At 39.6% G+C, this 26766-nt stretch overlaps 3 protein-coding genes across 5 annotated transcripts in view; 1 reads left to right on the top strand and 2 right to left on the bottom strand.

Moving 5' to 3' along the window:
• Positions 1–1598: 1598 nt before the first annotated feature.
• On the top strand, positions 1599–12749 carry LOC127425105 (vacuolar protein sorting-associated protein 72 homolog). Its single transcript, XM_051670759.1, has 6 exons — positions 1599–1961; positions 6828–6980; positions 9227–9338; positions 9440–9616; positions 9700–9844; positions 10581–12749. The coding sequence occupies exons 1-6, from the start codon at positions 1845–1847 to the stop codon at positions 10969–10971; spliced, it is 1095 nt and encodes a 364-aa protein (XP_051526719.1). The 5' UTR covers positions 1599–1844; the 3' UTR covers positions 10972–12749.
• A 192-nt stretch (positions 12750–12941) lies between these two features.
• LOC127425122 (tumor necrosis factor, alpha-induced protein 8-like protein 2 A) lies at positions 12942–24032 on the bottom strand. Of its 3 annotated transcripts, none has more exons than XM_051670783.1 (4): positions 23883–24032; positions 23169–23398; positions 22745–23070; positions 12942–14383 (listed from the first exon to the last, which is right to left on the bottom strand). In XM_051670783.1, exons 3-4 carry the CDS (start codon positions 23060–23062, stop codon positions 14141–14143), a joined length of 561 nt encoding a protein of 186 aa, XP_051526743.1. In that variant the 5' UTR covers positions 23063–23070; positions 23169–23398; positions 23883–24032; the 3' UTR covers positions 12942–14140. The 3 variants fall into 3 exon arrangements, with proteins under 3 accessions (XP_051526743.1, XP_051526744.1, XP_051526745.1); XM_051670784.1 differs by having other exon boundaries at positions 23169–23244; positions 23883–24021; XM_051670785.1 differs by lacking the exon at positions 23169–23398.
• Positions 24033–24584: 552 nt separating this feature from the next.
• The window catches only part of LOC127425109 (uncharacterized), a 208104-nt gene continuing 205922 nt past the window's right edge, over positions 24585–26766 (bottom strand). Inside the window, exon 14 of the mRNA XM_051670764.1 lies at positions 24585–25369. Coding sequence (XP_051526724.1) covers positions 24717–25369 — 653 coding nt within the window. The 3' untranslated portion in view covers positions 24585–24716. The remainder of the gene's footprint in view (positions 25370–26766) is intronic.

Raw genomic sequence — 26766 nt, 5'->3', positions numbered from 1 at the left:
AACTGCTTTTATTTTCAGCAAACTTAACATGTGTAAATATTTGTATGAGCATAAAAAGATTCAGCAACTAAGACATAAACTGAACAAGTTTCACAGACATGTGACTAACAGAAATGGAATAATGTGTCCCTGAACAAAGGGGGGGTCAAAATCAAAAGTAACAGTCAGTATCTGGTGTGGCCACCAGCTGCATTAAGTACTGCAGTGCATCTCCTCCTCATGGACTGCACCAGATTTGCCAGTTCTTGCTGTGAGATGTTACCCCACTCTTCCACCAAGGCACTTGCAAGTTCCCGGACATTTCTGGGGGGAATGGCCCTAGCCCTCACCCTCCGATCCAACAGGTCCCAGACGTGCTCAATGGGATTGAGATCTGGGCTCTTCGCTGGCCATGGCATTCCTGTCTTGCAGGAAATCACACACAGAACGAGTAGTATGGCTGGTGGCATTGCCATGCTGGAGGGTCATGTCAGGATGAGCCTGCAGGAAGGGTACCACATGAGGGAGGAGGATGTCTTCCCTGTAACACACAGCGTTGAGATTGCCTGCAATGACAACAAGCTCAGTCCGATGATGCTGTGACACACCGCCCCAGACCATGACAGACCCTCCACCTCCAAATCGATCCCGCTCCAGATTACAGGCCTCGGTGTAATGCTCTTTATTTTGACGATATAAGAGAGTCTGACCATCACCCCTGGTGAGACAAAACCGTGACTCGTCAGTGAAGAGCACTTTTTGCCAGTCCTGTCTGGTCCAGCGAAGGTGGGTTTGTGCTTATAGGCGACGTTGTTGCTGGTGATGTCTGGTAAGGACCTGCCTTACAACAGGCCTACAAGTCCTCAGTCCAGCCTCTCTCAGCCTATTGCGGACAGTCTGAGCACTGATGGAGGGACTGTGTGTTCCTGGTGTAACTCGGGCAGTTGTTGTTGCCATCCTGTACCTGTCCCGCTGGTGTGATATTCGGATGTACTGATCCTGTGCAGGTGTTGTTACACGTGGTCTGCCACTGCGAGGACGATCAGCTGTCCTTCCTGTCTCCCTGTAGTGCTGTCTTAGACATCTCACAGTATGGACACTGCAATTTATTGCCCTGGCCACATCTGCAGTCCTCATGCCTCCATGCAGCATGCCTAAGGCACATTTACGCAGATGAGCAGAGACCCTGGGCGTCTTTCTGTTGGTGTTTTTCAGAGTCAGTAGAAAGGTCTCTTTAGTGTCCTACGTTTTTATAACTGTGACCTTAATTGCCTACCGTCTGTAAGCTGTTAGTGTCTCAACGACCGTTCCACAGGTGCATGTTCATTAATTGTTTATGGTTCATTGAACAAGCATGGAAAACATTGTTTAAACCCTTTACAATAAAGATCTGTAACGTTATTAGGATTTTTACAAAATTATCTTTAAAATACAGTGTCCTGTATTTTTTTTCTGAGTTAAAGTCTCTGATCCATTACACACAGTAGATGGCGGTAATGCACTGTCTAAGAATGCGAACCGCTAATAAAAATTTTTAAAAAAACAAAAGACGAAGAAGAAGAGTTGCGTGTGTTGTAGCTTCTCCAGTCCAGCGTGTGTCAGTATTGAGCTGCGAGTTCTCCTGCACCGGAAGCGACTGTTCTATGTTTTCATACAGAGTTTACTCATTCTACATTATTTTCATTTATACACATGATTTTGAAGGTGAATTATTCCCTTTAATATCTCCGAACTTAATTACGAAGTATTTTTGTAGACATATTTAACGTCCGTCGTGGTAAAAAGGCGTCATTTCAGCGTGAGAGTTAAATATGCATATATAAACTAAGATTACATAGAGTTGAATTGAATTATTGAGTGTAAAAATGAGTTTGGCGAACTTTAGAGAGCAGCGCAGCACTGCGGGGAACCGCATGTCTAAACTACTGGATGCCGAAGAAGAAGATGAGTTCTACAAAACAACATATGGAGGATTCAATGATGTGAGAAACTCTATAAAACTACATTTCTATACATAACTCATTACACATCTCATTAGAGTTCTACAAAACAACATATGGAGGATTCAATGATGTGAGAAACTCTATAAAACTACATTTCTATACATAACTCATTACACATCTCATTAGAGTTCTACAAAACAACATATGGAGGATTCAATGATGTGAGAAACTCTATAAAACTACATTTCTATACATAACTCATTACACATCTCATTAGAGTTCTACAAAACAACATATGGAGAATTCAGTGATGTAATTAACTCTATAAACTACATTTCTATATATAACTCATTACACATCTCATTAGAGTTCTACAAAACAACATATGGAGGATTCAATGATGTGAGAAACTCTATAAAACTACATTTCTATACATAACTCATTACACATCTCATTAGAGTTCTACAAAACAACATATGGAGGATTCAGTGATGTAATTAACTCTATAAACTACATTTCTATATATAACTCATTACACATCTCATTAGAGTTCTACAAAACAACATATGGAGGATTCAATGATGTGAGAAACTCTATAAAACTACATTTCTATACATAACTCATTACACATCTCATTAGAGTTCTATATGACTATATATGGAGGATTCAGTGATGTAATTAACTCTATAAACTACATTTCTATACATAACTCGTTACACATCTCATTAGAGTTCTACAAAACAACATATGGATGATTCAGTGATGTAATTAACTCTATAAAACTAAATTTCTATACATAACTCATTACACATCTCATTAGAGTTCTATATGACTATATATGGAGGATTCAGTGATGTAATTAACTCTATAAACTACATTTCTATACATAACTCGTTACACATCTCATTAGAGTTCTACAAAACAACATATGGATGATTCAGTGATGTAATTAACTCTATAAACTAAATTTCTATACATAACTCATTACACATCTCATTAGAGTTCTATATGATTACATATGGAGGATTCAGTGATGTAATTAATTCTATAAACTACATTTCTATACATAACTCATTACACATCTCATTAGAGTTCTACAAAACAACATATGGAGGATTCAGTGATGTAATTAACTCTATAAACTACATTTCTATACATAACTCGTTACACATCTCATTAGAGTTCTATATGATTACATATGGAGGATTCAGTGATGTAATTAACTCTATAAACTACATTTCTATACATAACTCGTTACACATCTCATTAGAGTTCTATATGATTACATATGGAGGATTCAGTGATGTAATTAACTCTATAAACTAAATTTCTATACATAACTCATTACACATCTCATTAGAGTTCTATATGATTACATATGGAGGATTCAGTGATGTAATTAACTCTATAAACTACATTTCTATACATAACTCGTTACACATCTCATTAGAGTTCTATATGATTACATATGGAGGATTCAGTGATGTAATTAATTCTATAAACTACATTTCTATACATAACTCATTACACATCTCATTAGAGTTCTACAAAACAACATATGGAGGATTCAGTGATGTAATTAACTCTATAAACTACATTTCTATACATAACTCGTTACACATCTCATTAGAGTTCTATATGATTACATATGGAGGATTCAGTGATGTAATTATTTCTATAAACTACATTTCTATACATAACTCATTACACATCTCATTAGAGTTTTACAAAACAACATATGGAGGATTCAGTGATGTAATTAACTCTATAAACTACATTTCTATACATAACTCATTACACATCTCATTAGAGTTCTATATGATTACATATGGAGGATTCAGTGATGTAATTAACTCTATAAACTACATTTCTATACATAACTCATTACACATCTCATTAGAGTTCTATATGATTACATATGGAGGATTCAGTGATGTAATTAACTCTATAAACTACATTTCTATACATAACTCGTTACACATCTCATTAGAGTTCTATATGATTACATATGGAGGATTCAGTGATGTATTTAACTCTATAAACTACATTTCTATACATAACTCGTTACACATCTCATTAGAGTTCTATATGATTACATATGGATGATTCAGTGATGTAATTAACTCTATAAACTACATTTCTATACATAACTCATTACACATCTCATTAGAGTTCTATATGATTACATATGGAGGATTCAGTGATGTAATTCTATAAACTACATTTCTATACATAACTCGTTACACATCTCATTAGAGTCCTATATGATTACATATGGATGATTCAGTGATGTGATTAACCCTATAAACTACATTTCTATACATAACTCATTACACATCTCATTAGAGTTCTACAAAACAACATATGGAGAATTCAATGATGTGAGAAACTCTATAAAACTACATTTCTATACATAACTCATTACACATCTCATTAGAGTTCTATATGATTACATATGGAGGATTCAGTGATGTAATTAACTCTATAAACTACATTTCTATACATAACTCGTTACACATCTCATTAGAGTTCTATATGATTACATATGGAGGATTCAGTGATGTAATTAACTCTATAAACTACATTTCTATACATAACTCGTTACACATCTCATTAGAGTTCTATATGATTACATATGGAGGATTCAGTGATGTAATTAACTCTATAAACTACATTTCTATACATAACTCATTACACATCTCATTAGAGTTCTATATGATTACATATGGAGGATTCAGTGATGTAATTAACTCTATAAACTACATTTCTATACATAACTCATTACACATCTCATTAGAGTTCTATATGATTACATATGGAGGATTCAGTGATGTAATTAATTCTATAAACTACATTTCTATACATAACTCATTACACATCTCATTAGAGTTCTATATGATTACATATGGAGGATTCAGTGATGTAATTAATTCTATAAACTACATTTCTATACATAACTCATTACACATCTCATTAGAGTTCTACAAAACAACATATGGAGGATTCAGTGATGTAATTAACTCTATAAACTACATTTCTATACATAACTCATTACACATCTCATTAGAGTTCTATATGATTACATATGGAGGATTCAGTGATGTAATTAACTCTATAAACTACATTTCTATACATAACTCATTACACATCTCATTAGAGTTCTATATGATTACATATGGAGGATTCAGTGATGTAATTAACTCTATAAACTACATTTCTATATATAACTCATTACACATCTCATTAGAGTTCTACAAAACAACATATGGAGGATTCAGTGATGTAATTAACTCTATAAACTACATTTCTATACATAACTCATTACACATCTCATTAGAGTTCTATATGATTACATATGGAGGATTCAGTGATGTAATTAACTCTATAAACTACATTTCTATACATAACTCATTACACATCTCATTAGAGTTCTATATGATTACATATGGAGGATTCAGTGATGTAATTAACTCTATAAACTACATTTCTATACATAACTCGTTACACATCTCATTAGAGTTCTATATGATTACATATGGAGGATTCAGTGATGTAATTAACTCTATAAACTACATTTCTATACATAACTCATTACACATCTCATTAGAGTTCTATATGATTACATATGGAGGATTCAGTGATGTAATTAACTCTATAAACTACATTTCTATACATAACTCATTACACATCTCATTAGAGTTCTATATGATTACATATGGAGGATTCAGTGATGTAATTAATTCTATAAACTACATTTCTATACATAACTCATTACACATCTCATTAGAGTTCTATATGATTACATATGGAGGATTCAGTGATGTAATTAATTCTATAAACTACATTTCTATACATAACTCATTACACATCTCATTAGAGTTATACAAAACAACATATGGAGGATTCAGTGATGTAATTAACTCTATAAACTACATTTCTATACATAACTCATTACACATCTCATTAGAGTTCTATATGATTACATATGGAGGATTCAGTGATGTAATTAACTCTATAAAACTACATTTCTATACATAACTCATTACACATCTCATTAGAGTTCTATATGATTACATATGGAGGATTCAGTGATGTAATTAATTCTATAAACTACATTTCTATACATAACTCATTACACATCTCATTAGAGTTCTATATGATTACATATGGAGGATTCAGTGATGTAATTAATTCTATAAACTACATTTCTATACATAACTCATTACACATCTCATTAGAGTTCTATATGATTACATATGGAGGATTCAGTGATGTAATTAACTCTATAAAACTACATTTCTATACATAACTCATTACACATCTCATTAGAGTTCTATATGATTACATATGGAGGATTCAGTGATATGTGTACATTCTTACTAAAATTAACACTTACTATAGTAATTACAAAATCAACCACTACAGTCATGGTTACTACAATATTACTATAGTAAAATGATGGTTAATTAAGGTTTATTGTATATATAAAACTACACTTTATAAGACTAGATGTAGAGGATTCAATGATGTGAGTAATAATGTTATATATCCATCTACACATGTCACATTATTGTACATAACACAATGTATAATAATAAGAGATGATGAGGATTCAATAAAGCGAGATGAAAACTATAACTAAACATCTGTACTCTTTACATTATAACAAGTGAATGAGTTTTGCAAGGCTACATATGGAAGATTCATATTATAGGATATGTGGAGTATTGACATTTATATATCAAACTAAACATTATAACACATGAATTTGACAACATTCATAGATTTGAACATCAACTGTACATCTATTCACTTCTCTATATGTTACATTGTAACACATCATCACAGAGTTTTACAAGACCATAAACATGATGTATCAGAATGATCAGTTAATTATCTCTACAGGAGTCTGGTGATGACGAGTACAGAGGCGATCACTCAGACACTGAAGATGAGGTGGACAGTGATTTTGACATCGATGAAGGAGATGAACCCGACAGTGACCAGGAAGACGACGCTCCACGAAGAAAGAGCCGTGTCGTCACTAAAGCGTACAAGGTCAGTGTATATACTGAACGTATGTAGTGATGATAATTTGATAAACAAATCCAGTGTGAGTGAGTTTCGGGCCAGTTGATGGCACTGTTATTCTTGTTTTTATCACTTGCATACTTAAACATTTGGATTTCTGTGGTGAACTGAACATTGTTACAGTGAATATAGTGGTCCAGCAGAAAAAAATCCTTTACGTTGAACCCTGCCTTGATCATTGCTTCAATATCCGGTCCAACACATACTTAAAGAATTATGATATAGACTGGATTTTCATATATCTTTCCTTTATATTTGCTTCCTTCTTAAGAATGAAATATAAAATACAAATAATAATAATAATATTGTATTAAATAAATGCAAAATAGAAATAAATCTAAATAGAAAATTTAAAATAAATCAACTTAAATGTTTTTCAAATTCATACTTGGGCACATTTTTATATTTCTTTTCTTCAATTTATATTTGTTTAATCATTGTGCATCAATTTAAAAAAGTTACACAGAGGTCCTTGGAGGACAAAAATGTCCACGTCAAAAAACTGCCATAATAATATTATATATTCATATTATTTTCCACTTTCAATTAGTTAATTATTTTAACCAACATCAGTCCTGATCATAACTACCAAATATTCATCCATTTTCAGGATTTTGTTAGTTTGTTTATATAATGCCACTGTTGTTTTTACACACACACACACACACAAATTTCTTAATACACACATACATAACACATTCTGACATCCATACCAGCACACACACACAATTTTATCTGCATCATTTATTCAGTTGGCCTGCAGTGCTCTATAATACAGCAAACAGAGAATAGGCGAAAAGCATGTATTTGCTCCATAGGCTAAACATGAGAAAAATGGCGCCATCTGGTGGAAAATATTAATAATGTAAATGTTGAAGTCAGGGCTCCAGAATGAAAGCATAATATCATAGAATTCATGATTTTATGCTTTAATGGCACTAGGATCAAATATTGCAGTTTTAATGGGTTTCAATGGGGACATTTTTGTCCTGAAGGTCCTGAGTGTGACTATTTTGTGTACACAGTGTATTATAGATGTATTATAGGAACTGAGGTTGAAATAGGCGGGGCAGTGATGGCTGAGCGGTTAAGGCTCTGGGTTACTGATCAAAAGGTTGGGGGTTCAAGCCCCAGCACCACCAAGATGCCACTGCTGGGCCCTTGAGCAAGGCCCTTGACCCTAACTGCTCCAGGGGTGCCATATCATGGCTGACCCTGCACTCTGACCCCCAGCTTAGCTGGGATATGTGAAAAAAGAATTTCACTGTATATGTGCAAAACGTATAATGTGTGATAAATAAAGAAAATTATTATAATTATATCAAAATTCCCCCAAAAATACACACCTTTGGAAAAATGTATGCAGTTGGCATTAACACAGACAAAAAACAAAAATGAAAAAGACAAAAATGTCCCGAAGGTCGCACAAGGATTAATTTGGTTTTCTTCTCATAACTGTGTCATAATAAATCTGCTCCAAATCATAATACATAATAATAATAATAATAATGAAATATAAAATACAAATATTAATAATAAATAAATGCAAAATAAAAATACATTTATATATAAAAAAAATTTAATAAACTTAAATGTTTTTCAAATTCATACTTACGCATGTTTTTATAGTTATTTCCATCAATTTATATTTGTTTATAATTGTTTTCTTTAATATCTGCTCCAACTCATAATAAAAATATAACAATAATAACAATAAAATAAAAATAATAATAATACAATTAAAACGTTTGTTTTTTTGTTTTTGTGAACAATTGTTTTTTATTTTATATTTTGGTGGAATACAAACGATACAAACGTAACAGTATCATCACAAAGCCACTAAAATATTGTCCCCCTCACCCCACGGTAAATGCAAAACCAAGATATCTGGCAAAAGCACAAAAACAGAAATACAAATGTACATATAAAAAATTTAAATGAAAAATGAAATACAAGCAATCATAAAAAAATATACAAATCTAAATAAAAAGTGAAATAAATAAACACAATAAAGACATCTTTAGATTTTTGTCTACAAAACTAACTTCAAGCATTTAAGCATAAGGACATTCATTTAGTTAAGTGTGTCCAAACTTTTGAATCTGAACTAATAACGTTTGTGTGTGTGTGTGTGTGTGTGTGTGTGTGTGTGTGTGTGTGTGTGTGTGTGTGTGCTGTGTGTGTGTGTGTGTGTGTTTGTGTGTGTGTTTCAGGAACCTCTGAAGGTCTCTAAGCCCAAAGTCAAGCGAGTGTCTGAAGAACTGAAAACTGAACGACCCAAAACTGAGAGACGCGTCATTCAAGAGCTGCAGGAGTTTGTAGAGAGTGAGACACACACACTTACAAGTGTTGCTTTAATAATCAATTTGAGTAATAATCAAAATCTTCTATCACAGTATGAATGATTCTCTCTCTGTCTGTCTCAGTCCGTAAATCAGTTCGTAGGTCCACGAGTGAACACACACGTAAGACAAACGAACGTCTGCAGCGGAAGCTGGAGGCGCCGCGGAAGAGGAAAGGTGCTCTAAACAAACTTGTGCTGACGCAAGACGAGCTGCTCGCTGAAGCCAAACTCACCGCAGAGATTAACATACAATCACTGGGTACGAGAACTCACTGAGACGTCTCTGAGATTATAATGAGACAGAGTTCAGATTAGAATGATCTGTATATGTGTGTGTTTCAGAGAACTACGAGCGTTTAGAAGCGGATAAGAAGAAGCACGTACATAAGAAGAGACGGTTTGAAGGTCCAACAATTCGTTATCACTCAGTTTTGATGCCTCTACTGCCAGATTCACACATGAAAGAAGAGAACGTGGATGTGGAGGGGTAAATAAGCACTGTACACTCATATCCCCTTAAATTCTATGGACCTGCCAGCGGGTCCAAAGAGGGGGTGCTGTATCGCGAACTAAGTTTATGCTTAAAACGTTAAAGTCTCCGTATACATAAGTCAGGCATATGAGGTATCATTTGAAAGCTTAGAATCTGAACTTTTTATAGAACACCATCAGTTCTGCATTTACGCTACTTATAATAACAAAATGATGTTTTTTGACTATTGATGATCAAATGTTATACATCATAGCAAAGGGGAGGATCTCAGCTTTCTAATGGCACTTAGATTGAGCTTCTAGTCCACTCAGAGGCCGAGATATTCAATGAAATAATGAGGGTGGTGCTTGAACTGAAAATTAGACTGAATGTCTATGGACGAGAACATCTGTGAGGACTAAAATGCGTTAGAGCGCCACCTACATTTCTGATTGTGAGAGAGAAAAAAATATTTTTCTTAGTACTTGCTGCCATCTAGTGGAATAAAATAAGACTTTTTGCTGGGAGATAGAGCAAACAGAACCAGAATTACATGCTTACAAATTCAGGACAACAACAAAGAATTTTTTAAACTTTGTGTTTATCGTAAGATTCTAAACATATATTATTTGTGAGTTTTTTTTTTTTTATTTGGGGGGTTTTCTGAACAAGGAGACCAATTAGTCCACAGTATGTAAACCCATTATCTAAATATTTAACAACATTTTACACTTTGTGTCTCCTGTAATAGGCTGGATCAGGACACGCCCCAACCCACGCCCACTTCTTCTTCCTCTGTGCAGGGGGCGGGGTCTCTGTGCTCTCGCACTTACATCACGTTCAGCGATGATGATGCGTTTAACTCCGCCTTCCCCCTGTCAGCACGCTCCAGCCCACCCTGCCCTGTTCAGGAAGTGTGTCCCGTTACCCACAAACCCGCGTTATACCGCGACCCTGTCACGGACATCCCATACGCAAACGCTCGAGCGTTCCGCATCATCCGTGAGGCATACCAGAAATACATCGCGGTGCACGGTTTCCCCAACACTTCCAAAAACATCGGCACAAACAACGACAGTGATTCATCCGCCAAGAGCTCTCGGCCGAAAGCCGTCGTCAAACAGGGCGTGGTCACCACCTAGACACAATAAAATGTTGTTAAAATGTGCAGGTGATATTGAGTGACAGATGAATGTTAGAGTGGTTTTGAATGTGTTTAAATGCACATCGCTCAGGTTTGAAAGCGAGGTTGTGTAACAAGTAAAGCAGGAACATTTACAGCAGCTGCACTGCAAAAATACATGAATCTTAATCAGTGTTTTTGTCTTGTTTACCTGTAAAAAATATCTAAGCATCCTTTAAACAAGATTGCTTAACAGTTGCATTACATATATTAAAACTTGGTTAATAACAGCATTTATTAAGGTTTATGCTTAATACAAGATAAAAATATTTGGCATGTTTTGAAGATTTTATTGGAAAAAAAGTAAAAAAAAAAATACTGATTAAGAAAATGTTTGGACTGAATGGACACTGTCATGTCAGTATGATACAGGCAGCTGTAATATTTAGCTGAAGCACATTTATTTGCAACCGTTATTCAAAGCTTCATGAATCAAATGAGTCTGAACGGGTCAGAAACACACGTCTGTACATGATGGAGCACAGAACTGTGTTTGTAATAAATTTGTACTTTTATATTATTATTATCTACAGACTGTAAGACTTCACCAGCACTGGCTCTGTTTCACTTTCTGATTTCTTACCTTTTACTGTGGTTTATAGGGGTTTCCATCCAGAATGGCAATAAAACTAAAACAAAATCAAAATAGTTTTTATCTTTGACTTTTTTTCCTCCCAAGATATATTTTCAAATCCAAATGTATCTTGAGCAACACAAAATAGGTATCATTTGAAAGCTTAGAAGCTCTACTTTCCAGTGCATGTAGACATTATGACCAAAACTGAACAAGTGCTTTGAAATTTGCAGATAAATCAGAAGTGTTACATTTTGATAATTTATAAAAGAAATTGCACTGTACATATTATTGTAATAAGTAAAAACATCAGACTCATCAAATAACCATGTGTCATATGTTGTTGGAAAGATCTCAAAGAGTAGAATACAACCAGCTCATTTGTTTTACTTACAGACAAAAAATATAGCGAGTAATAGCTAAGTATATGTCTTTGACAATTATGTTTCATGTGAACAGTTGTTGCTCATATGACGCATTTTCGCTTATAAATTCACGGAAAGTAAACGGAACATAAAATATCACATACTGTTACTTAAAGGAGGTGATTATCTTTCATACGAGCCCATGCACAAGATAATCAGATGCAAAGATCATTAGATAATTGATGCTATCTGGCATCTTGCAATTTGGCTGAAAACACATTAGCTTTCCTGGATCAGATGACGTCATCGGAAATTATGTAGAGTCATGAAACACTAAACCAGTCAGACTGGGTTCAGATCGGTGCAAAAATCATCCATATTTGGGCTGAAAGACATGTGATTTGTGACTGTTACATATGGCTACCAGGAGATGGCGCCAAATACATGACACAGACTCAATGATGACTCAAATGACACAGAATGAAACTCATTCTGTGAAATCTCATTACTAAAATCATGTCTGCATGCTATGCAAACCTTTAGTCATTGTTGTGTTTGCATGTGTAATTAGTTCTTATGTACAATTATTATGTTTTATTTGTTTAGAGATGTTTTTGGACTCTATGGAATTATATTTGTAATGCTATAACTTTTGATTGTTTTGTCATATCTACACAAAATGTTTCTCATATGCAGTTGGCATGATTGGGAACAAAACAAAAGCAGTTTTTTGGAGCCACCTTATTTAGACCCAGAGATATATAATGTCAAATAAGAAAAATAAGTAGCTCAAGTTTTTTATTTTCTTAGGCTGAGAGTTTCAGAATGTATCCGAATCTACCTCATAAAATTTTTTGAAAAGTTTTCTTTGCAATGATACCAAACACTTGACCCTCATTGTTTTTTGTTTTGTTTTTTGTTAATTTTGCATATGCCACTGAAACACCTTCAGAGCTTAAAGGGTAAAAGAAAAGGAGGGATGAGTCAAAATTTATTTTTGTGGTAATCAACATTATGCCATTAAAAACACAGTGATTCTACGGCGCTTTAAAAAAAGCATCCCGACTAGGGCTGGGTATCGATACAAATTTCCAGATTCAATACAGTTCAGATTTAATCTCGATTCCGATTAATTTGGGTGTATTTCAGTTATAATGACCATTTTGCTTACATATAAAAGCAATTTGATGATTCTCAATACCAATTTCGATACGACAACAAAATACTAACTAATTTTAGTAAACATTGTTTCAAGTTTTTACGCAATTATTCAAGACAAACTTTCATTTATAAAGTGAGAATAAAAAAAAGAATTACAAGCAATAGAACAAATAAAAACAGTTCAAGAAAGATAACAATTTAGAAAACATTCAGAAATCATGATCGACCAAGATTGATCTTGTGATTTTGAGAATTGATATCAGGATTGTTCAAATAAAGTTAGCGATTAATCAAAAAAATCTATATTTATATCCAGCCCTAATCCTGACCAACCTGATACAGCAACATTGACTCAACCAATGGCATGAGTTTAGGGGCGGAACTATCAGTTTGCTTGACCAATGATAGATTGCGGGAATGTTTGGGAAACCTGTGTGAAAACAGTAAGGATCATCTCTGAAGAAATGAGAGCTGAGAAAGTTTTAAAAGAGCCTTCTTCCACTAAAAAAGACTCAAGTAATATTTGAAATACTGTGAAACAATGCTTATACTTTAATACTGTTTTTAACTTTAATAATAACTTTAAATGTAATAATACTACTGTTATATATTCATTATATTATATAAAATATAATGAAATAGAAAAGTGAAAAGGAAACAAATTATTTTCTTGGCATTTACTGGTAAATACAACTGTACAAAAAAGTCCAGTGTTGCATAAGTTGTCTTTGGTTTGGTGTCGTGTTGTATCAGTCCATCTCTTGATTACATCAGGACTGAATTCAGGCTGCAGGCATAAACATCTCACATCAGTCTTTTCTAGCCTTTTTATACCAAAAATGAATATTTGTTGCAAACAAAAAAACTGAATAAAAACAATGTATTCCTATTTCTATTCCACCAAGACAAGAGTAAAGTTTTTTTCTTCAGTGAGTGGGTTGATTTTTTTTGTCTTTGTCCGGCGAAATGAAAACCCACTGAATAAAATTTCATCTTCGACTGCTCTGTTCTGTCTCCATGTTGTGAGTTCAGAGTTTGCCCTCCTCTATCATGCGGTTGAGTCCGCTGCAGATCTTGGTGAGATTCGGCCACAGCGTCCCCTGCGGCTCGTACAGGTGTGTGAGGAGCTCAGGGTCAGAGTAATGATTAAACACATGTCTGATGCGATCCAGAGACTTCGCCGTGAGGTGCTTCTCAACCAACTTCAGCAGTAAATCACGACATTCTGACAGCAGCTCCATCATAACAGTCTTATCAAACGTGAACTCCACCTGACAGAGAGAGAGAGAAAGAGATGGATTATCAGTGTCGAAATAGTTTATTTACAAAAAACAACAAACATATCTGGAGGCGTGCTGTAGATTCAAAAGAATCGGCTCATAAGAGTCATTCGCTTGGAAATCGGACTGCACTGGTCGAGCTGTGCGTCTCGTGCTGTAGATTCAAAAGAATCGACTCCTAAGAGTCATTCGCTTTGAAATCGGACTGCACTGGTCGAGCTGTGCGTTTCGTGCTGTAGATTCAAAAGAATCGGGTCATAAGAGTCATTCGCTTTGAAATCGGACTGCACTGGTCGAGCTGTGCGTCTCGTGCTTTAGATTCAAAAGAATCGGATCATAAGAGTCATTCGCTTGGAAATCGGACTGCACTGGTCGAGCTGTGCGTCTCGTGCTGTAGATTCAAAAGAATCGGATCATAAGAGTCATTCGCTTGGAAATCGGGCTGCACTGGTCGAGCTGTACGTTTTGTGCTGTAGATTCAAAAGAATCGGATCATAAGAGTCATTCGCTTTGAAATCGGACTGCACTGGTCGAGCTGTGCGTTTCGTGCTGTAGATTCAAAAGAATCGGGTCAGAAGAGTCATTCGCTTTGAAATCGGACTGCACTGGTCGAGCTGTGTGTTTCGCACTTTAGATTAAAAAGAATCGGGTCATAAGAGTCATTCACTTGGAAATCGGACTGCACTGGTCGAGCTGTGCGTTTTGTGCTGTAGATTCAAAAGAATCGGCTCCTAAGAGTCATTCGCTTGGAAATCGGACTGCACTGGTCGAGCTGTGCGTTTCGTGCTGTAGATTCAAAAGAATCAGCTCCTAAGAGTCATTTGCTTTGAAATCGGACTGCACTGGTCGAGCTGTGCGTTTCGCACTTTAGATTCAAAAGAATCGGCTCATAAGAGTCATTCGCTTGGAAATTGGACTGCACTGGTCGAGCTGTGCGTCTCGTGCTGTAGATTCAAAAGAATCAGATCATAAGAGTCATTCGCTTGGAAATCGGACTGCACTGGTCGAGCTGTGCGTCTCGTGCTGTAGATTCAAAAGAATCGGCTCCTAAGAGTCATTCGCTTTGAAATCGGACTGCACTGGTCGAGCTGTGCATTTCGCACTTTAGATTCAAAAGAATCGGGTCATAAGAGTCATTCGCTTTGAAATCGGACTGCACTGGTCGAGCTGTGCGTCTCGTGCTGTAGATTCAAAAGAATCGGATCATAAGAGTCATTCGCTTGGAAATCAGACTGCACTGGTCGAGCTGTGCGTTCTCGTGCTGTAGATTCAAAAGAATCGGATCATAAGAGTCATTCGCTTGGAAATCGGACTGCACTGGTCGAGCTGTGCGTTTTGTGCTGTAGATTCAAAAGAATCGGCTCCTAAGAGTCATTCGCTTTGAAATCGGACTGCACTGGTCGAGCTGTGCGTCTCGTGCTGTAGATTCAAAAGAATCGGATCATAAGAGTCATTCGCTTGGAAATCGGGCTGCACTGGTCGAGCTGTACGTTTTGTGCTGTAGATTCAAAAGAATCGGATCATAAGAGTCATTCGCTTTGAAATCGGACTGCACTGGTCGAGCTGTGCGTTTCGTGCTGTAGATTCAAAAGAATCGGGTCAGAAGAGTCATTCGCTTTGAAATCGGACTGCACTGGTTGAGCTGTGTGTTTCGCACTTTAGATTAAAAAGAATCGGGTCATAAGAGTCATTCGCTTGGAAATCGGACTGCACTGGTCGAGCTGTGCGTTTTGTGCTGTAGATTCAAAAGAATCGGCTCCTAAGAGTCATTCGCTTGGAAATCGGACTGCACTGGTCGAGCTGTGCGTTTTGTGCTGTAGATTCAAAAGAATCGGCTCCTAAGAGTCATTCGCTTTGAAATCGGACTGCACTGGTCGAGCTGTGCGTTTCGCACTTTAGATTCAAAAGAATCGGCTCATAAGAGTCATTCGCTTGGAAATTGGACTGCACTGGTCGAGCTGTGCGTCTCGTGCTGTAGATTCAAAAGAATCAGATCATAAGAGTCATTCGCTTGGAAATCGGACTGCACTGGTCGAGCTGTGCGTCTCGTGCTGTAGATTCAAAAGAATCGGCTCCTAAGAGTCATTCGCTTTGAAATCGGACTGCACTGGTCGAGCTGTGCATTTCGCACTTTAGATTCAAAAGAATCGGGTCATAAGAGTCATTCGCTTTGAAATCGGACTGCACTGGTCGAGCTGTGCGTCTCGTGCTGTAGATTCAAAAGAATCGGATCATAAGAGTCATTCGCTTGGAAATCAGACTGCACTGGTCGAGCTGTGCGTCTCGTGCTGTAGATTCAAAAGAATCGGATCATAAGAGTCATTCGCTTGGAAATCGGACTGCACTGGTCGAGCTGTGCGTTTTGTGCTGTAGATTCAAAAGAATCGGCTCCTAAGAGTCATTCGCTTTGAAATCGGACTGCACTGGTCGAGCTGTGCGTCTCGTGCTATAGATTCAAAAGAATCGGCTCCTAAGAGTCATTCGCTTTGAAATCAGATTGCACTGGTCGAGCTGTGCGTTTCGCACTTTAGATTCAAAAGAATCGGGTCATAAGAGTCATTCGCTTTGAAATCGGACTGCACTGGTCGAGCTGTGCGTCTCGTGCTGTAGATTCAAAAGAATCGGATCATAAGAGTCATTCGCTTGGAAATTGGACTGCACTGGTCGAGCTGTGCGTTTCGTGCTGTAGATTCAAAAGAATCGGGTCAGAAGAGTCATTCGCTTTGAAATCGGACTGCACTGGTCGAGCTGTGTGTTTCGCACTTTAGATTAAAAAGAATCGGGTCATAAGAGTCATTCACTTGGAAATCGGACTGCACTGGTCGAGCTGTGCGTTTTGTGCTGTAGATTCAAAAGAATCGGCTCCTAAGAGTCATTCGCTTTGAAATCGGACTGCACTGGTCGAGCTGTGCGTCTCGTGCTGTAGATTCAAAAGAATCGGCTCCTAAGAGTCATTCGCTTTGAAATCGGACTGCACTGGTCGAGCTGTGCATTTCGCACTTTAGATTCAAAAGAATCGGGTCATAAGAGTCATTCGCTTTGAAATCGGACTGCACTGGTCGAGCTGTGCGTCTCGTGCTGTAGATTCAAAAGAATCGGATCATAAGAGTCATTCGCTTGGAAATCAGACTGCACTGGTCGAGCTGTGCGTCTCGTGCTGTAGATTCAAAAGAATCGGATCATAAGAGTCATTCGCTTGGAAATCGGACTGCACTGGTCGAGCTGTGCGTTTTGTGCTGTAGATTCAAAAGAATCGGCTCCTAAGAGTCATTCGCTTTGAAATCGGACTGCACTGGTCGAGCTGTGCGTCTCGTGCTGTAGATTCAAAAGAATCGGCTCCTAAGAGTCATTCGCTTTGAAATCAGACTGCACTGGTCGAGCTGTGCGTTTCGCACTTTAGATTCAAAAGAATCGGGTCATAAGAGTCATTCGCTTTGAAATCGGACTGCACTGGTCGAGCTGTGCGTCTCGTGCTGTAGATTCAAAAGAATCGGATCATAAGAGTCATTCGCTTGGAAATTGGACTGCACTGGTCGAGCTGTGCGTTTCGTGCTGTAGATTCAAAAGAATCGGCTCCTAAGAGTCATTCGCTTTGAAATCGGACTGCACTGGTCGAGCTGTGTGTTTCGCACTTTAGATTAAAAAGAATCGGGTCATAAGAGTCATTCACTTGGAAATCGGACTGCACTGGTCGAGCTGTGCGTTTTGTGCTGTAGATTCAAAAGAATCGGCTCCTAAGAGTCATTCGCTTTGAAATCGGACTGCACTGGTCGAGCTGTGCGTCTCGTGCTGTAGATTCAAAAGAATCGGATCATAAGAGTCATTCGCTTGGAAATCGGACTGCACTGGTCGAGCTGTGCGTCTCGTGCTGTAGATTCAAAAGAATCGGGTCATAAGAGTCATTCGCTTGGAAATCGGACTGCACTGGTCGAGCTGTGCGTCTCGTGCTGTAGATTCAAAAGAATCGGATCATAAGAGTCATTCGCTTTGAAATCGGACTGCACTGGTCGAGCTGTGCGTCTCGTGCTGTAGATTCAAAAGAATCGGCTCCTAAGAGTCATTCGCTTGGAAATCGGACTGCACTGGTCGAGCTGTGCGTTTTGTGCTGTAGATTCAAAAGAATCGGCTCCTAAGAGTCATTCGCTTTGAAATCGGACTGCACTGGTCGAGCTGTGTGTTTCGCACTTTAGATTCAAAAGAATCGGGTCATAAGAGTCATTCGCTTGGAAATCGGACTGCACTGGTCGAGCTGTGCGTCTCGTGCTGTAGATTCAAAAGAATCGGGTCATAAGAGTCATTCGCTTGGAAATCGGACTGCACTGGTCGAGCTGTGCGTTTCGCACTTTAGATTCAAAAGAATCGGGTCATAAGAGTCATTCGCTTTGAAATCGGACTGCACTGGTCGAGCTGTGCGTCTCGTGCTGTAGATTCAAAAGAATCGGCTCCTAAGAGTCATTCGCTTGGAAATCGGACTGCACTGGTCGAGCTGTGCGTCTCGTGCTGTAGATTCAAAAGAATCGGCTCCTAAGAGTCATTCGCTTTGAAATCGGACTGCACTGGTCGAGCTGTGCGTTTCGCACTTTAGATTCAAAAGAATCGGGTCATAAGAGTCATTCGCTTTGAAATCGGACTGCACTGGTCGAGCTGTGCGTCTCGTGCTGTAGATTCAAAAGAATCGGATCATAAGAGTCATTCGCTTGGAAATCGGACTGCACTGGTCGAGCTGTGCGTCTCGTGCTGTAGATTCAAAAGAATCGGATCATAAGAGTCATTCGCTTGGAAATCGGACTGCACTGGTCGAGCTGTGCGTCTCGTGCTGTAGATTCAAAAGAATCGGATCATAAGAGTCATTCGCTTTGAAATCGGACTGCACTGGTCGAGCTGTGCGTTTTGTGCTGTAGATTCAAAAGAATCGGCTCCTAAGAGTCATTCGCTTTGAAATCGGACTGCACTGGTCGAGCTGTGCGTTTCGTGCTGTAGATTCAAAAGAATCGGGTCAGAAGAGTCATTCGCTTTGAAATCGGACTGCACTGGTTGAGCTGTGTGTTTCGCACTTTAGATTAAAAAGAATCGGGTCATAAGAGTCATTCACTTGGAAATCGGACTGCACTGGTCGAGCTGTGCGTTTTGTGCTGTAGATTCAAAAGAATCGGGTCAGAAGAGTCATTCGCTTGGAAATCGGACTGCACTGGTCGAGCTGTGCGTCTCGTGCTGTAGATTCAAAAGAATCGGGTCATAAGAGTCATTCACTTTGAAATCGGACTGCACTGGTCGAGCTGTGTGTTTCGCACTTTAGATTAAAAAGAATCGGATCATAAGAGTCATTCACTTGGAAATCGGACTGCACTGGTCGAGCTGTGCGTTTTGTGCTGTAGATTCAAAAGAATCGGCTCCTAAGAGTCATTCGCTTTGAAATCGGACTGCACTGGTCGAGCTGTGCGTTTCGCACTTTAGATTCAAAAGAATCGGGTCATAAGAGTCATTCGCTTTGAAATCGGACTGCACTGGTCGAGCTGTGCGTCTCGTGCTGTAGATTCAAAAGAATCGGCTCCTAAGAGTCATTCGCTTGGAAATCGGACTGCACTGGTCGAGCTGTGCGTCTCGTGCTGTAGATTCAAAAGAATCGGCTCCTAAGAGTCATTCGCTTTGAAATCGGACTGCACTGGTCGAGCAGTGCGTTTCGCACTTTAGATTCAAAAGAATCGGGTCATAAGAGTCATTCGCTTTGAAATCGGACATCACTAGTCGAGCTGTGCGTTTCGTGCTGTAGATTCAAAAGATTCGGGTCATAAGAGTCATTCGCTTTGAAATCGGACTGCACTGGTTGAGCTGTGCGTCTCGTGCTGTAGATTCAAAAGAATCGGGTCATAAGAGTCATTCGCTTGGAAATCGGACTGCACTGGTCGAGCTGTGCGTTTCGTGCTGTAGATTCAAAAGAATCGGGTCATAAGAGTCATTCGCTTGGAAATCGGACTGCACTGGTCGAGCTGTGCGTCTCGTGCTGTAGATTCAAAAGAATCGGATCATAAGAGTCATTCGCTTGGAAATCGGACTGCACTGGTCGAGCTGTGCGTCTCGTGCTGTAGATTCAAAAGAATCGGATCATAAGAGTCATTCGCTTTGAAATCGGACTGCACTGGTCGAGCTGTGCGTTTTGTGCTGTAGATTCAAAAGAATCGGCTCCTAAGAGTCATTCGCTTTGAAATCGGACTGCACTGGTCGAGCTGTGCGTTTCGTGCTGTAGATTCAAAAGAATCGGGTCAGAAGAGTCATTCGCTTTGAAATCGGACTGCACTGGTCGAGCTGTGCGTCTCGTGCTGTAGATTAAAAAGAATCGGGTCATAAGAGTCATTCGCTTGGAAATCGGACTGCACTGGTCGAGCTGTGCGTTTTGTGCTGTAGATTCAAAAGAATCGGCTCCTAAGAGTCATTCGCTTTGAAATCGGACTGCACTGGTCGAGCTGTGTGTTTCGCACTTTAGATTCAAAAGAATCGGGTCAGAAGAGTCATTCGCTTGGAAATCGGACTGCACTGGTCGAGCTGTGCGTTTCGCACTTTAGATTCAAAAGAATCGGGTCATAAGAGTCATTCGCTTGGAAATCGGACTGCACTGGTCGAGCTGTGCGTCTCGTGCTGTAGATTCAAAAGAATCGGGTCATAAGAGTCATTCGCTTTGAAATCGGACTGCACTGGTCGAGCTGTGTGTTTCGCACTTTAGATTAAAAAGAATCGGATCATAAGAGTCATTCACTTGGAAATCGGACTGCACTGGTCGAGCTGTGCGTTTTGTGCTGTAGATTCAAAAGAATCGGCTCCTAAGAGTCATTCGCTTTGAAATCGGACTGCACTGGTCGAGCTGTGCGTTTCGCACTTTAGATTCAAAAGAATCGGCTCATAAGAGTCATTCGCTTTGAAATCGGACTGCACTGGTCGAGCTGTGCGTCTCGTGCTGTAGATTCAAAAGAATCGGATCATAAGAGTCATTCGCTTGGAAATCGGACTGCACTGGTCGAGCTGTGTGTCTCGTGCTGTAGATTCAAAAGAATCGGATCATAAGAGTCATTCGCTTGGAAATCGGACTGCACTGGTCGAGCTGTGCGTTTTGTGCTGTAGATTCAAAAGAATCGGCTCCTAAGAGTCATTCGCTTTGAAATCGGACTGCACTGGTCGAGCTGTGCGTCTCGTGCTGTAGATTCAAAAGAATCGGATCATAAGAGTCATTCACTTGGAAATCGGACTGCACTGGTCGAGCTGTGCGTCTCGTGCTGTAGATTCAAAAGAATCGGCTCCTAAGAGTCATTCGCTTTGAAATCGGACTGCACTGGTCGAGCTGTGCGTTTCGCACTTTAGATTCAAAAGAATCGGGTCATTAGAGTCATTCGCTTTGAAATCGGACTGCACTGGTCGAGCTGTGCGTCTCGTGCTGTAGATTCAAAAGAATCGGATCATAAGAGTCATTCGCTTGGAAATCGGACTGCACTGGTCGAGCTGTGCGTCTCGTGCTGTAGATTCAAAAGAATCGGCTCCTAAGAGTCATTCGCTTTGAAATCGGACTGCACTGGTCGAGCTGTGCCTCTCGTGCTGTAGATTCAAAAGAATCGGGTCATAAGTGTCATTCACTTGGAAATCGGACTGCACTGGTCGAGCTGTGCGTTTCGTGCTGTAGATTCAAAAGAATCGGCTCATAAGAGTCATTCGCTTGGAAATCGGACTGCACTGGTCGAGCTGTGCGTTTCGTGCTGTAGATTCAAAAGAATCGGCTCATAAGAGTCATTCGCTTGGAAATCGGACTGCACTGGTCGAGCTGTGCGTTTCGTGCTGTAGATTCAAAAGAATCGGGTCATAAGAGTCATTCGCTTGGAAATCGGACTGCACTGGTCGAGCTGTGCGTTTCGTGCTGTAGATTCAAAAGAATCGGGTCATAAGAGTCATTCGCTTGGAAATCGGACTGCACTGGTCGAGCTGTGCGTTTCGTGCTGTAGATTCAAAAGAATCGGCTCCTAAGAGTCATTCGCTTGGAAATCGGACTACACTGTTCGAGCTGTGCGTTTCGTGCTGTAGATTCAAAAGAATCGGTCTCATAAGAGTCATTCGCTTGGAAATCGGACTACACTGGTCGAGCTGTGCGTTTCGTGCTGTAGATTCAAAAGAATCGGGTCATAAGAGTCATTCGCTTGGAAATCGGACTGCACTGGTCGAGCTGTGCGTTTCGTGCTGTAGATTCAAAAGAACTGGTATTGTTTGTTGGTGCATAACTCACAACGACAAATGCTGTGGTACTGTGGGTGATTGTCAGGATGTTACTATGTGGTTGCTAAGGTGTTTGTTCAAATCAGGATGTGTTGTGTGTACCTCCTGGAAGCTGATGGCCGTCATGGCTCCATGATGGAGTTTTTTCCTGAAGTCTTGTGCGAGACTCAGCTCTTCTGTACTGAACTTCTCATGTCGGAAAAGAACTCCAACCTTCACAGCAATTTTTATCATGTTCTTCACCACCTTCTGTGCCTCGGTGCGGTTTCCTGTGTGCTCTTTCGAGACACGGTATAGCTCGTCCAGAACGTCACTGCTGTTGTCGTCGATGAACATGTGAACCGTGGACTTACTGGCCATGTGACTCAGGATCTTCTTCTGGGCCTTCATGGCCATGTCCTTCGAGCTGAACGCCTCCATCGTGCGTCCTGCAGAAACGCCACAAAATCACTGATAGTTCTGATCAATATTTTCACACAGTAGACGCTTCCGACAGCAGAGTACTCTCAGAACGGTGTGTGTTTACCTCCGTTCTGCACTCTGAGATGTTTCTGAAGTGTTTGTCGTGTCTTTTTGAGGAAGTCGTGTCTTCCGCTGTGTAACTGTGAGAGGAAACGGTGTGAACGGAGAAAATATCTTACTTCTGCTTTCTGTCTTTCTCTCAAACACTTCAACTGAGAGTTTTAGGGTCTTTTGGATGGTAACTGTGAGAGATGTTTAATGTAGTACACTGGTATGAATGAACTCATATCTGTCCTAGCAGAATGCAAACAAACGTACAAATTTTAATATAAAACCTAAACATAAAAATCACTAATGAGATGTCTTTAAAAACTCAATTGTTTCTCCTGCACATGATTAGATATAATATAAGAGAAACATCTGGGACAATGTTGAAACTAGAGGTGCACTGATGTATCGGCCACCCATATTTTTTGGACAATTATTGACCAAATTAAAGCAATCTGCATATTGGTCATAAGCATGAAAACACTGATTGAAAAAACAGATGTTTTATTTGTAATTAATTACATAAATGTATTGTATTGTATAGAGTAGAATCATTTTTTGCGTGTTATATCAAAATGACCTCTGAGTAATAATATGTTCCTCTGGGTAAACCCTATACAAATGAGAGAATAACACTTAAAACACTTTGAAACAGAAAGTAAATGACACACTACAGGCTTTATATGAGACTGAATCATCCAAGACTGCAGGTGTGTGTGAGTAATCTTACCTGTAATCTATTGAGTGTGCTCAGCTGCAGATGTGATGTAAGTTTGTCTCAGTGTTAAGATGTGAGTCTTTGTGTGTTAATATGTGTGTGTTTGTGGTTCCATGTCGTTTGTGTGTCAGTCAGCACAACTCATCTGACTCACTATAGATCCGTTTCCTCGAGGAACTGAATGAAGACACAGACACACCCATCCACAATTCGATCATGCCTAGCTAATTCAAATAATTCAAAATATGAGACATAGTTCCAGTAACACATTCATCAGTATGCAAGATACACTTTGAACTGTGCTTACTAGGATACCACAATGAGAGATTGAGCATAGTGGGCATCACCTCAAATCAAATCAAATCACTTTATTGTCAAACAGCCATATACACAAGTGCAATGGTGTGTGAAATTCTTGGGTGCAGTTCCAATCAACATAGCAGTCATGACAGTGATGAGACATATACCAATTTACAATAACATCAAATTAACACAACACAATTTAAACATCTGTTATACACATAATTACACACAACAGTATACAAATAATAACATACACTGTACAGTATACAATACGCTGTTTTTGTTTTTGTTTTTTTGTTTGTTACTATATAGATACACATTATTCAATACAAATTAAAAATTAAAATATATATATAAAAAAAAAAGTATATATATATATATAGAATGTACAGTATTGTACTGTATTGACATTCAGGCTGTCGGTTGATAGTAAGTTGTTAAGAGAGACATAATATAATAATAATATAATTTATGACAGTCCGGTGTGAGATATAAGAGTAAGGGTAATAAAGTGCAGTGCTGATGTATATTGATCATGAGAGATCAAGAGTTCAAAAGTCTGATTGCTTGGGGGAAGAAGTTATCATGGAGTCGGCTGGTGCGGGTCCTGATGCTGCGATACCGCCTACCTGATGGTAGCAGTGAGAACAGTCCATGGCTCGGGTGGCTGGAGTCTCTGATGATCCTCCGAGCTTTTTTCACACACCGCCTTGTATATATTTCCTGTAGGGAGGGAAGCTCACCTCCGATGATGTGTTTGGCAGTTCGCACCACCCTTTGCAGTGCTTTGCGGTTGTGGGCGGTGCTATTGCCGTACCAGGCGGAGATACAGCCAGTCAGGATGCTCTCTACAGTGCAGATGTAGAACCGTGTGAGGATGTGGCGGTTCATTCCAAACTTCCTCAGCCGTCTCAGGAAGAAGAGGCGCTGATGAGCCTTCTTCACAACGACTTCAGTGTGGACGGACCATGTGAGTTCCTCAGTGATGTGGACACCCAGGAACTTGAAGCTGCGGACTCTCTCCACAGGTGCTCCATTGATGGTGATGGGACTGTGTTCTCTGTCTTTTCTTCTGAAGTCCACCACAAGCTCCTTTGTCTTACTGATGTTGAGGGAGAGGTTGTGCTCCTGACACCAGTGTGTCAGAGTGTGCACCTCCTCTCTGTAGGCTGTTTCATCATTGTCAGTGATCAGACCTACCACCGTCGTGTCATCAGCAAACTTGATGGCATTGGAGCTATGTGTTGCCACACAGTCATGTGTGTACAGGGAATACAGGAGTGGGCTGAGAACACAGCCCTGCGGGGCTCCAGTGTTGAGGGTTAGTGATGAGGAGATGTTGCTGCCTATTCTAACCACCTGGTGTCTGCTTGACAGGAAGTCCAGGATCCAGCTGCACAGCGAGCTGTTTAAGCCCAGAGCCCGGAGTTTCTCATCTAGCTTGGAGGGCACTATGGTGTTGAATGCTGAGCTGTAGTCTACAAACAACATTCTCACATAAGTGTTCTTTTTTCCAAGTGGGAGAGAGAAGTGTGTATTGTAGATGCAATGGCATCATCAGTGGAGCGGTTGTTGCGGTAAGCAAACTGCAGCGGGTCAAGATTGAGTGGCAAGACAGAGCAGATGTAATCTCTGATTAGTCTCTCAAAACATTTGCTGATGATGGGGGTCAGAGCAACAGGACGCCAGTCATTTAAACAAGTTAATTTTGATTGTTTTGGAACAGGCACAATGGTGGATGTTTTAAAGCATGTGGGGACTACAGACAAAGAGAGGGAAAGGTTGAAAATGTCCGTAAAAACACCAGCCAGCTGGTTCGCGCACGCTCTGATGACGCGGCCCGGAATGCCATCTGGACCCGCGGCTTTGCGGATATTTACCCGTTGGAAGGATCGGGTTACATCCGCTACAGAGACGGAGAGTGAACTAACCTCTGTAGCTTCAGCCGCGAGAGCTCTCTCCGCGAGGGCGGTGTTATTTCCCTCGAAACGAGCATAAAAAGTATTTAGCTCATCCGGGAGAGAGGCAGCGGTGTTCATGGCGGAGTTTTTATTCCCTTTAAAGTCCGTGATGATGTTAATTCCCTGCCACATGCTTCTAGAGTTGGTGGTGTTAAACTGTCCTTCAATCTTGCTCCTGTACTGGCGTTTTGCGGTTCTGATAGTTTTTCGGAGGGCATAACTGGCTTGTTTATGCTCCTCCGCATTCCCGGAATTAAAAGCAGAGGTCCGCACATTAAGTGCCGCGCGAATATCGCTATTGATCCACGGCTTCTGATTCGGATAGATTCGCACAGTTCTGGTCGGAATCACTTCCTCTACGCACGTTCTGATGAAACACATTACGCTATCAGCGTAAAGCTCGATGTCGCCATCAGAGGCGGACCGGAACATCTACCAGTCCGTGTGATCAAAACAGTCCTGTAGCGTAGAGTCTGATTGGTCCGACCAGCACTGGATCGTTCTGAGGGTGGGTGCTTCCTGTTTCAGTTTCTGCCTGTAAGCGGGCAGAAGCAGAATGGAAGAGTGGTCCGATTTGCCAAATGGTGGGCAGGGGAGGGATTTGTGCGCGGCCTCAGGGTGCACGGTTTCCT

The sequence above is a fragment of the Myxocyprinus asiaticus genome, chromosome 34 (genome assembly GCF_019703515.2).
Source record: "Myxocyprinus asiaticus isolate MX2 ecotype Aquarium Trade chromosome 34, UBuf_Myxa_2, whole genome shotgun sequence".
In the NCBI taxonomy this organism is placed as follows: Eukaryota; Metazoa; Chordata; class Actinopteri; order Cypriniformes; family Catostomidae; genus Myxocyprinus; species Myxocyprinus asiaticus.
Note: the sequence above shows the minus strand (reverse complement) of the source record. Positions and strands in the feature narration are given on the sequence as shown.

What these genes read in the sequence shown, in the direction of transcription:
- LOC127425105 (XM_051670759.1), top strand. Translation starts at nt 1,845, where the DNA reads ATGAGTTTGGCGAACTTTAGAGAGCAGCGCAGCACTGCGGGGAACCGC. An exon ending in TCGTCACTAAAGCGTACAAG is followed by an intron (nt 6,981 to 9,226) that starts GTCAGTGTATAT and finishes TGTGTGTTTCAG; the next exon opens with GAACCTCTGAAGGTCTCTAA. An exon ending in GAGAACGTGGATGTGGAGGG is followed by an intron (nt 9,845 to 10,580) that starts GTAAATAAGCAC and finishes CTCCTGTAATAG; the next exon opens with GCTGGATCAGGACACGCCCC.
- LOC127425122 (XM_051670783.1), bottom strand. Translation starts at nt 23,062, where the DNA reads ATGGAGGCGTTCAGCTCGAAGGACATGGCCATGAAGGCCCAGAAGAAG. An exon ending in CGGCCATCAGCTTCCAGGAG is followed by an intron (nt 14,384 to 22,744) that starts GTACACACAACA and finishes TCTCTCTGTCAG; the next exon opens with GTGGAGTTCACGTTTGATAA.